The sequence below is a fragment of the Syngnathus scovelli genome, chromosome 4 (genome assembly GCF_024217435.2).
Source record: "Syngnathus scovelli strain Florida chromosome 4, RoL_Ssco_1.2, whole genome shotgun sequence".
Lineage (NCBI taxonomy): Eukaryota > Metazoa > Chordata > Actinopteri > Syngnathiformes > Syngnathidae > Syngnathus > Syngnathus scovelli.
Genome location: NC_090850.1, coordinates 16,499,741 through 16,514,845, shown reverse-complemented (window position 1 = coordinate 16,514,845; position 15,105 = coordinate 16,499,741). Strand labels below are relative to the sequence as shown.

The following is a 15,105-nucleotide window of genomic DNA, read 5'->3' as shown; positions in this document are numbered from 1 at the left end:
AAAATTTTATCATAGAAAATTTGCAACACAGTTGCTCGTGTAACCATATAACCATACACTTCCTTAGAGTTAGGGTTAGAGCTAGAATTAGGTTTAGAGCTAGTGTAGGGTTAGGGGTAGGATTAGAGGTAGGGTTAGGGTTAGGGTGAGAGCTAGGGTTAGAGCTAGGCTTAGGGTTAGAGTTAGTGCGAGGGTTAGAGCTAGGCTTAGGGTTAGAGCTAGGGTTAGGGTTAGAGCTAGGCTTAGGGTTAGAATTAGAGCTAGGGTTAAGGTTAGAGCTAGGGTTAGAAGTGGGGTTAGGGTTAGAGCTAGGGTTAGGATTAGAGCTAGGCTTGGGGTTAGGGTTACAGTTAGAGCTAGGGTTAGGGTTAGAGCTAGGCTTAGGGTAAGAGTTAGTGCGAGGGTTAGGGTTAGAGCTAGGCTTAGGGTTAGAGCTAGGGTTAGGGTTAGAGCTAGGGTTAGGGTTAGAGCTAGGGTTAGGGTAAGAGTTAGAGCTAGGGTTAGAGCTAGGGTTAGGGTTAGAGCTGGGGTTAGGGTTAGAGCTAGGGTTAGAGCTGGGGTTAGGGTTAGAGCTAGGGTTAGGTTTAGAGCTGGGGTTAGGGTTAGGGTTAGTGTTAGAGCGAGGGTTAGGGTTAGAGCTAGGGTTAGGATTAGAGCTAGGCTTGGGGTTAGGGTTAGAGTTAGAGCTAGGGTTAGGGTTAGAGTTAGAGTGAGGGTTAGGGTTAGAGCTAGGGTTAGGGTTACAGCTAGGCTTAGGGTTAGGGTTAGAGTGAGGGTAAGAGCTAGGGTTAGAGCTGGGGTTAGGGTTAGAGCTAGGGTTAGGATTAGAGCTAGGCTTGGGGTTAGGGTGAGAGTTAGAGCTAGAGTTAGAGTTAGAGTGAGGGTTAGGGTTAGAGCTAGGGTTAGGGTTACAGCTAGGCTTAGAGTTAGGGTTAGAGCTAGGGTTAGAGCTAGGGTTAGAGCTGGGGTTAGGGTTAGAGCGAGAGTTAGGGTTAGAGCTAGGATTAGGGTTAGAGCTAGGCTTAGGGTTAGGGTAAGAGTTAGAGCTAGGGGTAGGGTTAGAGCTAGGGTTAGGGTTAGAGCTAGGGTTAGAGCTGGGGTTAGGGTTAGAGCTAGGGTTAGGTTTAGAGCTGGGGTTAGGGTTAGAGCTAGGGTTAGGATTAGAGCTAGGGTTAGGGTTAGAGCTAGGGTTAGGGTTAGAGTTAGAGTGAGGGTTAGAGCTAGGGTTAGGGTTACAGCTAGGCTTAGGGTTAGGGTTAGAGTTAGAGCTAGGGTTAGGGTTAGAGCTAGGGTTAGAGCTGGGGTTAGGGTTAGAGCGAGGGTTAGGGTTAGAGCTAGGGTTAGGGTTAGAGCTAGGCTTAGGGTTAGGGTAAGAGTTAGAGCTAGGGTTAGGGTTAGAGCTAGGATGAGGGTAAGAGTTAGAGCTAGTGTTAGGGTTAGAGCTAGGGTTAGAGCTGGGGTTAGGGTTAGAGCTAGGGTTAGGTTTAGAGCTGGGGTTAGGGTTAGAGCTAGGGTTAGGATTAGAGCTAGGCTTGGGGTTAGGGTTAGAGTTAGAGCTAGGGTTAGGGTTAGAGTTAGAGTGAGGGTTAGGGTTAGAGCTAGGGTTAGGGTTAGAGGTAGGCTTAGGGTTAGAGTTAGAGTGAGGATTAGAGCTAGGGTTAGGGTTACAGCTAGGCTTACGGTTAGGGTTAGAGTTAGAGCTAGGGTTAGAGCTAGGGTTAGAGCTGGGGTTAGGGTTAGAGCGAGGGTTAGGGTTAGAGCTAGGGTTAGGGTTAGAGCTAGGGTTAGGATTAGAGCTAGGCTTGGGGTTAGGGTTAGTTAGAGCCAGGGTTAGGGTTAGAGTGAGGGTTAGGGTTAGAGCTAGGGTTAGGGTTACAGCTAGGGTTAGGGTTAGAGTTAGAGTGAGGGTTAGATCTAGGGTTAGGGTTACAGCTAGGTTTAGGGTTAGGGTTAGAGTTAGAGCTAGGGTTAGGGTTAGAGCTGGGGTTGGGGTTAGAGTGAGGGTTAGGGTTAGAGCTAGGGTTAGGGTTAGAGCTAGGCTTAGGGTTAGGGTAAGAGTTAGAGGTAGGGTTAGGGTTAGAGCTAGGGTTAGGATTAGAGCTGGGGTTAGGGTTAGGGTTAGAGCTGGGGTTAGGGTTAGAGCTAGGGTTAGGTTTAGAGCTGGGGTTAGGGTTAGAGCTAGGGTTAGGATTAGAGCTAGGCTTGGGGTTAGGGTTAGGTTAGAGCTAGGTTTAGGGTTAGAGTTAGAGTGAGGGTTAGGGTTAGAGCTAGGGTTAGGGTTACAGCTAGGCTTAGGGTTAGGGTTAGAGTTAGAGTGAGGGTTAGAGCTAGGGTTAGGGTTAGAGCTAGGGTTAGGATTAGAGCTAGGCTTGGGGTTAGGGTTAGAGTTAGAGTTAGAGCTAGGGTTAGGGTTAGAGTGAGGGTTAGGGTTAGAGCTAGGGCTAGGGTTAGAGCTGGGGTTAGGGTTAGAGCTAAGGTTAGGTTTAGAGCTGGGGTTAGGGTTAGAGCTAGGGTTAGGATTAGGGTTCGTTTTTTTTTTTTGGTTTTTATTCCAAAAAAAAACTACCGTGTATGTTTAGTTTTTTAAACTACCATGTATGGTAGTTTATTTTTATTTTTTTTCCAACCATACACGGTAGTTTTTTTTTAGTTTTTTAAACTACCATGTATGGTAGTTTATTTTTATTTTTTTTTCCAAAAAAAAGCGTTTTCATTTTTTTTTTTAAAAAAAACTACCATATATTAGTTTAAAAAAAAATGTTACCATTTTTTTTTAAAAAAACTACCATACTTGGAAAAAGCATTACCATTTTTAAAAAAAAAACTACCATAAATGGTAGTTTAAAAAAAAAACTACCGTGTATGGTAGTTTTTTTTTAATTAAAAAAAAAACAAAAAAAAAGAACCCTAACCCTAGGTCTAAATCTAACCCTAAGCCTAGCTGAAACCCTAACCCTAGCTCTAACCCTAACCCTCACTCTAACTCTAACCCTAACCCCAAGCCTAGCTCTAATCCTAACCCTAGCTCTAACCCTAAACCCAGCTCTAACCCTAGCTCTAACCCTAACCTTAGCTCTAACCCTAACCCTAGCTCTAACTCTTACCCTAACCCTAAGCCTAGCTCTAACCCTAACCCTAGCTCTAACCCTAACCCTCGCTCTAAACCTAACCCTAGCTCTAACCCTAACCCCAGCTCTAACCCTAGCTCTAACCCTAGCTCTAAGCCTAACCCTAAGCCTAGCTGTAACCCTAACCCTAGCTCTAACCCTAACCCTCACTCTAACTCTAACCCTAACCCTAGCTCTAACTCTAACCCTAACCCCAAGCCTAGCTCTAATCCTAACCCTAGCTCTAACCCTAACCCTAGCTCTAACTCTTACCCTAACCCTAACCCTAGCTCTAACCCTAACCCTCACTCTAACTCTAACCCTAACCCTAGCTCTAACCCTAACCCCAAGCCTAGCTCTAATCCTAACCCTAGCTCTAACCCTAACCCCAGCTCTAAACCTAACCCTAGCTCTAACCCTAACCCCAGCTCTAACCCTAACCCTAGCTCTAACCCTAACCCTAGCTCTAACCCTAACCCTAGCTCTAACTCTTACCCTAACCCTAAGCCTAGCTCTAACCCTAACCCTAGCTCTAACCCTAACCCTCGCTCTAAACCTAACCCTAGCTCTAACCCTAACCCCAGCTCTAACCCTAGCTCTAACCCTAACCCTAGCTCTAACCCTAACCCTAAGCCAAGCTGTAACCCTAACCCTAGCTCTAACCCTAACCCTAACCCTCACTCTAACTCTAACCCTAGCTCTAACTCTAACCCTAACCCCAAGCCTAGCTCTAATCCTAACCCTAGCTCTAACCCTAACCCTCGCTCTAACACTAACTCTAACCCTAACCCCAAGCCTAGCTCTAACCCTAACCCTAGCTTTAACTCTTACCCTAACCCTAAGCCTAGCTCTAACCCTAACCCTAGCTCTAACCCTAACCCTCGCTCTAACACTAACCCTAACCCCAGCTCTAACCCTAGCTCTAACCCTAACCCTAGCTCTAACTCTAACCCTAACCGTAAGCCTAGCTGTAACCCTAACGCTAGCTCTAATCCTCACTCTAACTCTAACCCTAAGCCTACCTCTAACCCTAACCCTAGCTCTAACCCTAACCCTCACTCTAACTCTAACCCTAACCCTAGCTCTAACTCTAACCCTAACCCCAAGCCTAGCTCTAATCCTAACCCTAGCTCTAACCCTAACCCCAGCTCTAAACCTAACCCTAGCTCTAACCCTAACCCCAGCTCTAACCCTAGCTCTAACCCTAACACTAGCTCTAACTCTTACCCTCATCCTAGCTCTAACCCTAACCCTAGCTCTAACTCTTACCCTAACCCTAAGCCTAGCTCTAACCCTAACCCTAGCTCTAACCCTAACCCTCGCTCTAACCCTAACCCCAGCTCTAACCCTAGCTCTAACCCTAACCCTAGCTCTAACTCTAACCCTAACCCTAAGCCTAGCTGTAACCCTAACCCTAGCTCTAACCCTCACTCTAACTCTAACCCTAACCCTAGCTCTAACCCTAACCCTAACCCTAGCTCTAATCCTAACCCTAGCTCTAACCCTAACCCCAGCTCTAAACCTAACCCTAGCTCTAACCCTAACCCCAGCTCTAACCCTAACCCTAGCTCTAACCCTAACCCTAGCTCTAACCCTACCCCTAGCTCTAACTCTTACCCTAACCCTAAGCCTAGCTCTAACCCTAATCCTAGCTCTAACCCTAACTCTCGCTCTAACCCTAACCCCAGCTCTAACCCTAGCTCTAACCCTAGCTCTAACCCTAACTCTAAGCCTAGCTGTAACCCTAACCCTAGCTCTAACCCTAACCCTCACTCTAACTCTAACTCTAGCTCTAACTCTCACCCTAACCCCAAGCCTAGCTCTAATCCTAACCCTAGCTCTAACCCTAACCCCAGCTCTAACCCTAGCTCTTACCCTCACTCTAACCCTAACCCTAAGCCTAGCTGTAACCCTAACCCTAGCTCTAACCCTAACCCTCACTCTAACTCTAACCCTAACCCTAGCTCTAACTCTAACCCTAACCCCAAGCCTAGCTCTAATCCTAACCCTAGCTCTAACCCTAACCCTCGCTCTAACACTAACCCTAACCCTAACCCCAGCTCTAAACCTAACCCTAGCTCTAACCCTAACCCCAGCTCTAACCCTAGCTCTAACCCTAACCCCAGCTCTAACCCTAACCCTAGCTCTAACCCTAGCTCTAACTCTTACCCTAACCCTAGCTCTAACCCTAACCCTAGCTCTAACCCTAACCCTAGCTCTAACCCTAAGCCTAGCTCTAACCCTAACCCTCGCACTAACTCTAACCCTAAGCCTAGCTCTAACCCTAACCCTAGCTCTAACTGTAACCCTAACCCCAAGCCTAGCTCTAATCCTAACCCTAGCTCTAACCCTAACCCCACTTCTAACCCTAGCTCTAACCTTAACCCTAGCTCTAATTCTAACCCTAAGCCTAGCTCTAACCCTAACCCTAGCTCTAACCCTAAGCCTAGCTCTAACCCTCGCACTAACTCTAACCCTAAGCCTAGCTCTAACCCTAGCTCTCACCCTAACCCTAACCCTACCTCTAATCCTACCCCTAACCCTACACTAGCTCTAAACCTAATTCTAGCTCTAACCCTAACTCTAAGGAAGTGTATGGTTATATGGTTACACGAGCAACTGTGTTGCAAATTTTCTATGATAAAATTTTTTTGGTCCCACTGAGATTCGAACCGAGGTGGCTGGGGTGAAAGCCCAGAGCACTAACCACTACCCTATGGAAGCCTTGCTTTCAGTGCATGGAACACGTATGGTTTTATGGAGCAGCTCACAAGCGACTATATCAGTGAAGACAAGTTTTAACATAAATGTTTATTAAAAATAATAATATTAAAAGCAAATTTCAAACCAGCAATCTAATGTGAAATTGCAGTAGATATATTGGCTAACAATATTTAGGCGTTTGCACGTTATTTAAAAACGACTATAAGTGTTATACTACGATACAAGTGTTTACCAGCTCAGTGGCCTAAGAGGAGAGTGTCCGCCCTGAGATTGGGAGGTTGTGGGTTCAAACCCCTGCCGAGTCATACCAGTGACTATAACAATGGTACCCATTTCTTCCCTGCTTGGCACTCAGTGTAAGGGGTTGAAATGGGGCCCCCCCTGCTGCTCACGATCATTGGGACTTTTGGCACTCGGGTGTCCAAGTCCAGTCCTCGAGGGCCACATTCCTCCATGTTTTCCAAGTTTCCCTCGTTAAACACACCTGATTCAAATGATCAGTTCATCCTCACGTTCTGCATTAAACATCCTTAATGTCGACATTTGTTATTTTGGGGGACACCAACTCCTATAACAACGTAAAACACATATTGTCATATAAAGCAGTTAACCAAATATCTGATTTTTATTGGCGAATATAAAAACAAGGAATAAAACACCAGACAAGTGTTAACATAAATGTTTATTTTAAAAAAATAATGATATTAAATGTAAATTTCAAACCAGCAATCTAATGTGAAATTGCAGTAGATATATTGGATAACAATATTTAGGCGTATATATGGATACACGTTATTTAAAAACTACTATAAGCGTTATAAAATCAAGATTACCCAAAGAGAAGCATAATCTCCCCGTTGTTGCATAACGGCGCATCCCTTCATGCAATAAAGTTAGCCATTAGCATGGAGAAAACGTGCATAAAAGAAGTGGTGTTTCAGTGAGTGGTTCTTTCTTTCCTTGGCAAATCGTAAATCGACATTCTGGCTTACACAGTTCACGCCAGGAGGGAGACGCAACACGTTCACTGACTGATCCGTTGATGCACGGGGGGAAGGAAGGCTAATGATTAACTCGTTCGCGAACGGGAAAGTCAGGATTCGTTCCCTCACTGATCCGTTCTCGCGATGAACTGGAAATGCAAATCACTGACTCGTTCACTGCAACGCAATTCGCTACTCGTTCGTGAACGGGAAGTTACGTCATTTTCTTCTTCGTTTTAATGCGCATTACCGACACCTACTGGTTGAAGTCATATGATTCTAAAGATTCAGTTCACTTAAATGAACTGGAATGCACATCACTACTTTTCTGCTGCATGACTGGAAGGAAACAGGTGGTACACAGGTTTATTGTTTCTCGACTGCCTGTCATGTCGCGGGATCTTAGGCCTAATAAGCAATAACCTAATCTAAAATACAAGGGGAAAAAATCGTTTTTATTTTTACTTAAGTCCTTTCGTTGTGTCAAAGTAACGCGAGAACATAGCGGAATAGTGAACTAGTAGTGTAGTCAAATACCGGTCTCGCGAGAGAATGGCGGTAGAGGGATTACAGGAAGTGTCACCTGAGGCTTGCTGGTACAAGACGGAAGATACCGGTGCCACTAAACGATATTGTGAGACAATTTTGCCTTTTTAAAATATATAATGGGGTACTTGGGTTGCATTCGTCATCAGTGCCAAATTCTTGATATGAAATGACAATGCATTGATGGGCTTGAATTGTGCTTGCGCGCTTTGTACATTTGACCGCTGTTAGCCGAAGCTAATTGCTACTCTTCACTAGCTCACATTCATCAGATAAGCGCTAGCCTAGCGAGCTGACAACAAATGTCGTCGTATCGTTATCAAAGAACAGTCATCAACTGTAGTGACGTTTCTCTTGATACGCTTGGAGAGGCGTTCTTCGCAACGTCAGCCATACACAGGTATATAACTACTGTAAAGTTTAGGCGGTTGCTTTGCTTGTTGTTAAAGTTTCCATAGGAACATTTTGGGTTTGTTGGAAACTGCCAACCTTGTTACAAAGCGGGATTATATGCAAATGAAAGGTAACCAACCTCCGTCATAACCACCAACAATTGTACACCTATGTGTCAAACAATTAGTCGAGATTTAGAATGATTACTGTTGCCCATAATTAGAAATTGTGCAGTTTATACATCAGTATTCCAAATTGTTTTCAACGAACTTGAATGTGACTTGTGGTGCTCAAGAAGACTATCAATCGCTACTGTTAATGATACATATATTTATATTTTTGAAAAATATGCCTAGTAAGGCTTGTTTAATTTATTTGTTACTTTTGTACTTCTTGTGTGCCAGTGAGGATGTCGTCGAACGAAGAAGGTTACGTAGTTAGAATCAGAGGCCTTCCTTGGACCTGCACCCAGATGGAAGTGGCCAGTTTCTTCTCAGGTGAGACCGAGCAGACACGTATTCACAGAATTTAATGTAAATCAAGTTCAATTTGTATTTAAATAGCAGTGATTCACAACATAGGTTGCCCTTGGGTACTGTGGATTTGGTGCAGTTCTAGAAATGTTATGCCATCGACATTCACACTGCACAGCATGATGCAATTTCTATTATCTGTTTGTATAACAACTTGTTTTCATTACAAACCAATGTGGCTTCTAATGTAATGATTATTTAATTGTTTGCAGCTAAATAGCTATAAATGGTTGAATGTGTTTGTCTTTAGCTCAGAACCTTTCTGGGCCTCTTCTTTTTTTTTTTCCCAAAGTTAATGTAAATAAATGTCTTGTGTTCAGACTGTGACATTGTAGGCAAAGTCAACGGAGTGTGTTTTACCTACTCGAAAGAAGGCCGCCCCAGTGGGGAAGCCTTTATTGAGTTGAAAACATCAGACGATTTCAAGAATGCTCTTTGTAAAGATCGCAAATACATGGGACACCGATACATTGAAGGTAAGGGACAGTTTGAATTTACAAACAAACTCTATTGAACTGCTAATCGTGTATGGTGTGTAATATACGCAACAGTGTTCAAGTCAAACCGAAGCGAAATGGACTGGGTGCTGAAGCGTAGCGGCCCGGCTGACTACGACAGCTCCAGTGGCTGCATGCTGAGACTCCGAGGCCTGCCCTTTGGCTGCAGCAAGGAGGAAATCGTTCAGTTCTTTTCAGGTAGGTCCACATAATACACTCCCATTAGCTTACTATGCTTCACAAACGTTTTATCTATTGCTCAATTTGATTTCCTGTATGTAATATGAAGTACCTCAAGATAACAGAATCTTTCAGAAACTTAATATAGGTTGCATTGCATGTCTGCATATGTCTGTTTGTTCTTGTAGTATGTTTACCTTGTAGATATGTTGTTGACAAATAATTTCATGTTTATGATCTATATTGAGCAGATTAAGCAATGGAATAGGCCGGGGTTTGTTCGGGTCAGGGGAAATGAGTGATGCATGACACTGCCCTGGGGTCAGCTCCACTGCCCTTCACAAGTGACGAACGTTGCTTAAGTACTCAAAATTGTTTTATGCAACATCAACAAAAAATGCTGTCGAGCTGAGTAATTTATTGATTTGATTGATTCATTTGTGAGCTCCTTTTTTTATATGCTTCTTTTTGTGGCTCCCATTGTTAGAATTGCAAAGTAACTTATTTAAAGCTGATTTGGAATCGAGAGAACTGAAACAAATCCCAGAATTGGAAAAATAAATGTGAAATTTTTATTTTATTTTAATATTTTCATAGCTGAACCATAGGTGTTCCGAGTACAGTAAGTCAAGGGCATGGCACGGGGACTGCTCCCTGCCGCAAATAGCAAAAAATGACATCCTCTCAAGCTGTTCACAATTGCCGATAGTGATATTTCCTACGACCACAAAACAATATCAAACCATTTCAGTTTCTTAAGACATTGCTCACGATTCGTTTTTTTCACTTGCAATTTTCATTTAGGCTAAACTTGGCTCCTCCCTCATGTACAAAGGTCTACTTCTCACTTTCTTACCAGTAATTAGTACAAGCGTGGCACTGACCGAGCCTCTCACTGTCGTTTGCTGACTCCAGGCCAGTTCTTGTTATCCTCTGGGCCTATTCCATAAAGCACAATCATGCTTAGTTTGAATTTAGTCTTGTTAAAGCTCTCTAGCTTGTGGCCCTCATGAATTGTCCTCCAGCTGAAAGCTCCAGTGGGTTTTTGTCTACCTGCCTACCGACTTATGTATTTGTGTGCTTGGGTTGAAGGGTTGAGAATCGTGCCGAATGGGATTACTCTGCCAGTGGACTACCAGGGGAGGAGCACAGGGGAAGCCTTCGTGCAGTTTGCCTCAAAGGAGATAGCAGAAAAGGCTCGGGGGAAACACAAGGAAAGGATAGGGCACAGGTGGGACGGACGGCAAGGGGACGGGCTGGACTGGGTTGGGCTTCTTCTACTCTAGTCCATACTGTACTATACTCTACTAGGGGATGTCTTCTGTTACTTTTTAATGCCAATAAATAAATAAGGGGGGGCGGGTCTGCTAGAATAATGACACTTTTAAGTGGGGCTTTCATACAATGCATTCTGTACAAGTAATGTGTGTCAGCTCTTATGAACTGTATTATTTCCTACATATCTATAGTCTTAGTTTAATGGGGGGCATCGGGCTTGTAGAGGCAGTTTGCCGAGTCTGGGGTAGAGCAAGTGCATTTAAAGACATTTTGTCCAGGTAGAACACTGTTAGGCATATCTGTCTTTTCTGTGTCTTATCTTTCTGTCTGTTTGCTGGCCACACAAGCCATTTCCACACCCGCCTCACTCGCCGCGGTCGGCCTGCCTGCCTTTCTCCTCGCAGGTACATAGAAATCTTTAAGAGCAGTCGCGTCGAGATCCGAGACTACCTGGACGAACCCCGGCGGGTCATCGGGGGCCAGAGACCGGGGCCCTACGACAGACCGGTGATGGAGGGCCCCCGGGGGGGGTACTTTAGCTCTGGTCCAAGTCGCAGCAACTCTCTCATGGATTCCATGAGGGGCGTAGGGGGCTATGGGGGAGGTAAGTAGGTTTGAGATGCTCGCTGATCTGATGTCACACAAGATTTGCGAAAGACGTCTCAGAGTCAAGTTGGAAGTGTTTGTTAAAAACAAGACCAGTTTTCCTCTGTAAGATTACCATACTTAAGTATTGTGACGTGCGTGATTTGAACATCAAAATTGCACTTTAATATCATTGAGAACTAAAAACAATATACTTAAAAAGCGATTCTAATAAAATGCATACACACGAGTAGAAATTGTGTGTAAATGTTTTTAAAAAGTAGGTAAATGCAAATACACTGTATTTAGGTAGTGGCCAGTCGAGAGGTCATTGGAGGATGTCGCATTAAAAGAAGACAGTTCAGCTTTTTTTGCTGTCTAAACTGGGCTTATGTGTGTGAAACAAAAGTAACTTTGTTTCTGTTTTTCTAATTGTTATTGCTGTGCGTGTCTAGGTTACGGACATAGTTTTGATGGCTACAATGGATTAAACAACTATGGCTTTGGGAACTGCATGTATGATGAGCGCGGAAGAGATGAGCGAGGAGCAAGAGGTAACTTTCTGACCAAAATCGCAATCACTTTTAACTTGAGCGCTTACAGTCACCTTGAAAAATATGCTTTGCATTTTTAACCCTGTTTATTCAATTAGTTATTTAGACAGAGTGCAGAGTGAAGGTTTATGAAGCTGCCGATGAAGACACTTTAAATTGCAAGGCACCTTTGTAGAGAAAAAGGGGCAGTGCCATCTGGTGGATAAACCAAAATAAATTATTAAGAATTTAAAACCAGTAACCCAAACTTAGGAAGGATTCAATTAGTTCATGTAAATGGGATTGGATTTTAATCGTTGAACAAGTTTGTGATTTTAAGGTCATTCGAGAGAGAACAGAAAATTAATCAGTTCATTTGATGTGTTGGTGTGTCCCATTCCTTGATAATAATTAGTAGAGCCTGAATAAATAATTGGCTGATTATGGATTTAATTGTACTAAGTTCATTTTGTTTTTCCTTATTTAATCACTTCACAGGTTTCTTTTATATCAAACAAATGGTTTTAGGTTATTCACCTGACATGTTTCGGCGGTTTCTTCCGCCTTCATCAGAGTGTCACAGATGTGATGGTGACGCGTCTTTATCAGCTGATCGATCGACGAAGGCGCGGCTCACCTGTCAGATTTGACAGGTGAGCCACGCCCTCCGCTGTCCATTCACCTCTCCAGAATGCTGTTCCAGGTTTGAGAGAGCATATAGGCTCCCTCATCCCTGTTGATGGTTCTCGGGCCCCGCTTGCGGATCTCGATAGCCTCCCTGATCCAACGCTGATGTTTATTTTCTTCAGTGCGGATGACTCTGGCCTTCTCCCAGTCCATGATGTGGTTTTCTCTTTTACAGTGATCGGTTATGGCTGACTTGTAGTGCTCCTGTTCTGCTTGTAGTTTTATTGCTCTTGTTTGTCTTGTTGCCGTCTCCTTCTCACACTCCTTCTTGTGTTCTATTTTTCTTGTGATGAAGTTTCTCCCTGTCTCTCCAATGTATGATTTATTGCATGATTTGCATGGAATTTCGTATATGGAATTGCACAAATGCAATTGCACAAATGCAATTCCATATACGAAATTCCATGCAAATCATGCAATAAATCATACATTGGAGAGACAGGGAGAAACTTCATCACAAGAAAAATAGAACACAAGAAGGAGTGTGAGAAGGAGACGGCAACAAGACAAACAAGAGCAATAAAACTACAAGCAGAACAGGAGCACTACAAGTCAGCCATAACCGATCACTGTAAAAGAGAAAACCACATCATGGACTGGGAGAAGGCCAGAGTCATCCGCACTGAAGAAAATAAACATCAGCGTTGGATCAGGGAGGCTATCGAGATCCGCAAGCGGGGCCCGAGAACCATCAACAGGGATGAGGGAGCCTATATGCTCTCTCAAACCTGGAACAGCATTCTGGAGAGGTGAATGGACAGCGGAGGGCGTGGCTCACCTGTCAAATCTGACAGGTGAGCCGCGCCTTCGTCGATCGATCAGCTGATAAAGACGCGTCACCATCACATCTGTGACACTCTGATGAAGGCGGAAGAAACCGCCGAAACATGTCAGGTGAATAACCTAAAACCATTTGTTTGATATAAAAGAAACCTGTGAAGTGATTATGGATTTGTATTTGTCACTAGGCAACAGTTACAGTCGTCAATCTGAAGTAAGCTCAAGTTACCACGGCAGTGGCGGTGGCCATTTTGTCCACATGAGGGGTCTGCCTTTCCGCGCCAGCGAGATGGACGTCGCTAAAGTGAGAAAAAGGCGCCCGAACGCTTAAATGGCTCAGTGTTGCTGTTGTCTAACATTTTGTGTTTCCTTTCCAGTTCTTTTCACCTTTGAACCCACTGAGAGTCCATATCGACATCACTCACAACGGCAAGCTGACAGGGGAGGCTGATGTGGAGTTCCGCTCCCACGAGGACGCTGTGGCTGCCATGTCCAAAGACAAGCACAACATGCGTATGCCCTGTCTCCTCTGTTATCTTTTCCCCCCCATATAATCATAATGCCAATTACACATAACCCTCCTCCATGCCATAGCAATTACAATTATCTTGCAATATTTCAAGGGAAAAAAGTGTATCCACTTGAGGGATCTTCGATTGTTTTTCTCCACAGAGCACCGCTACATCGAGCTCTTTCTCAACTCGACAGCCAGCGGAGCCGAAACGAGTACGTGTTTGTCAAATCTCTGCTTAGTTGTCATAAAAAATAAACACCTAACGCTGTCCTGCTCTTTTTAGGTCGTGGTGGGTACTATAGTAACTCAGGTGGCGGCTCGCGGAGCGGCGGGCTGCGAGGCGCATACTGATGTCAAAACCTGACTTCCTTTCTCATGTTGCTCAATGGCCACATTTATCTCCTATCTGATTTGACAACAGTTTTGGTCTTTCACCACTTCTTCCTTTCTTACTTATTTAAAAATGCATACAGCACAGGGAATTACATTGAGTTATTCAGTTTTGTTAAGAAGACTGAAAGTGATAGAAGCTGGATTATGGTCTGGTGTAATGTGAAAATCAATCGTGGTTTCAGTTGCCAAGACCAGTTAGTACCACGTGTAAGAAGCTTGTGACAAATGTCACTCGTACACTTGTACCAACATTCTTGAGAAATTGATTTAGAAAAGTTCTGAAAAAGTTAATTCTTTTTTGGCATCTTACCACATAGATTGGAGACACATTTTCAGTTTAATTTTGCTTTTAAATTTGGCAAATGTGAGCCTGTGTGTTAGAATTTTGTCAAACTGGGAAATGTTTTAAGGTTCAATATCTTGAGAGTGAAAAATGTATTACAACTGAATTCTCCCATTTATAGCTGTTATACATTTTGCCCAATACATTTTTTTGTATTAAATGGCCTATCATTTATTTGCTGTACATCGTATATGAAGAAAAGATGTGACAAAATAATCAGGTTTATCATTTCATTTAATCAAAACTGCTACAGTCAAGGCAGCATACTGTTGGCAATCAACAATGTGATGATAAAGTTCACTTTTGGTTAAGAATATAAACACTAACAAAAAACTGCACATGCCCTTGAGAACTGGGACTTTTATAAATAAGAGCAAAATTGCAGTGTATAAAATGAGGCGCTTGTGCTAGTCACAAGTGGGTTATTAAACACGGGGGGGAAAATAGAAAAACAAAAGTGGACAACTTCCATGTCGTCAAGATTGGCCAAGTCCAAATGAGATTGAATACTTGACAATGAATTAGAAATCAATTCCTGAAACAGTATTCACTGCAATTGTGCCTCGACCCAACAGCAATGTGTCATTGGACTGGTGAACTAGTACCTTGCTGTTTTCTACAATTAACCTTAAAGCAGTAGTCCCCAACCTTTTTTGCGCCACGGACCGGTTACGTGTAAGAAATATTTTCGCGGACCGGCCTTTAAATAAATAATACATTTATTTAAATAAATACATTTATAATATGTAAATACGATTAAATAAAATGATACGACTGGCATAAAAACAAGTATAAACGACATGAAAATAAAACTCACCATTACGTTGAATTAGTGGGAGCACTGAGCTTGTTTCTCGTTAACGAGCCGGCCGGTCCCATCTCGGCGTTAGCGGAGACAATGACACCCGAAGTGGTTAAGGTTTGTCTTTTAATACAGGATGCTTGGTCTCCATGTGCCCAAGCACTTTTGAAGACTTCATTGCCTCGTTAGCTAGCCTGTCGCCGGTCGTCACATATTATGCAGAGTGG

The 15,105-nt window shown here is 43.5% G+C and overlaps 1 protein-coding gene across 3 annotated transcripts; it reads left to right on the top strand.

Moving 5' to 3' along the window:
• Window positions 1–7,284: 7,284 nt before the first annotated feature.
• hnrnph3 (heterogeneous nuclear ribonucleoprotein H3 (2H9)) lies at window positions 7,285–14,250 on the top strand. 3 transcript variants are annotated; one of them, XM_049716962.2, is made up of 11 exons: window positions 7,285–7,448; window positions 8,158–8,250; window positions 8,607–8,762; window positions 8,838–8,981; window positions 10,056–10,194; window positions 10,646–10,845; window positions 11,282–11,380; window positions 13,015–13,130; window positions 13,204–13,339; window positions 13,499–13,552; window positions 13,624–14,250. In XM_049716962.2, exons 1-11 carry the CDS (start codon window positions 7,367–7,369, stop codon window positions 13,689–13,691), a joined length of 1,287 nt encoding a protein of 428 aa, XP_049572919.1. In that variant the 5' UTR covers window positions 7,285–7,366; the 3' UTR covers window positions 13,692–14,250. The 3 variants fall into 3 exon arrangements, with proteins under 3 accessions (XP_049572919.1, XP_049572922.1, XP_049572920.1); XM_049716965.1 differs by lacking the exon at window positions 7,285–7,448 and adding an exon at window positions 7,465–7,760; XM_049716963.1 differs by lacking the exon at window positions 7,285–7,448 and adding an exon at window positions 7,750–7,883.
• Window positions 14,251–15,105: the final 855 nt, after the last annotated feature.

Coding starts and splice junctions, on each gene's coding strand:
- hnrnph3 (XM_049716962.2), top strand. CDS start 7,367: ATGGCGGTAGAGGGATTACAGGAAGTGTCACCTGAGGCTTGCTGGTAC. Junction 10,846..11,281: donor CGTAGGGGGCTATGGGGGAG/GTAAGTAGGTTT, acceptor GTGCGTGTCTAG/GTTACGGACATAGTTTTGAT. Junction 11,381..13,014: donor AGATGAGCGAGGAGCAAGAG/GTAACTTTCTGA, acceptor ATTTGTCACTAG/GCAACAGTTACAGTCGTCAA.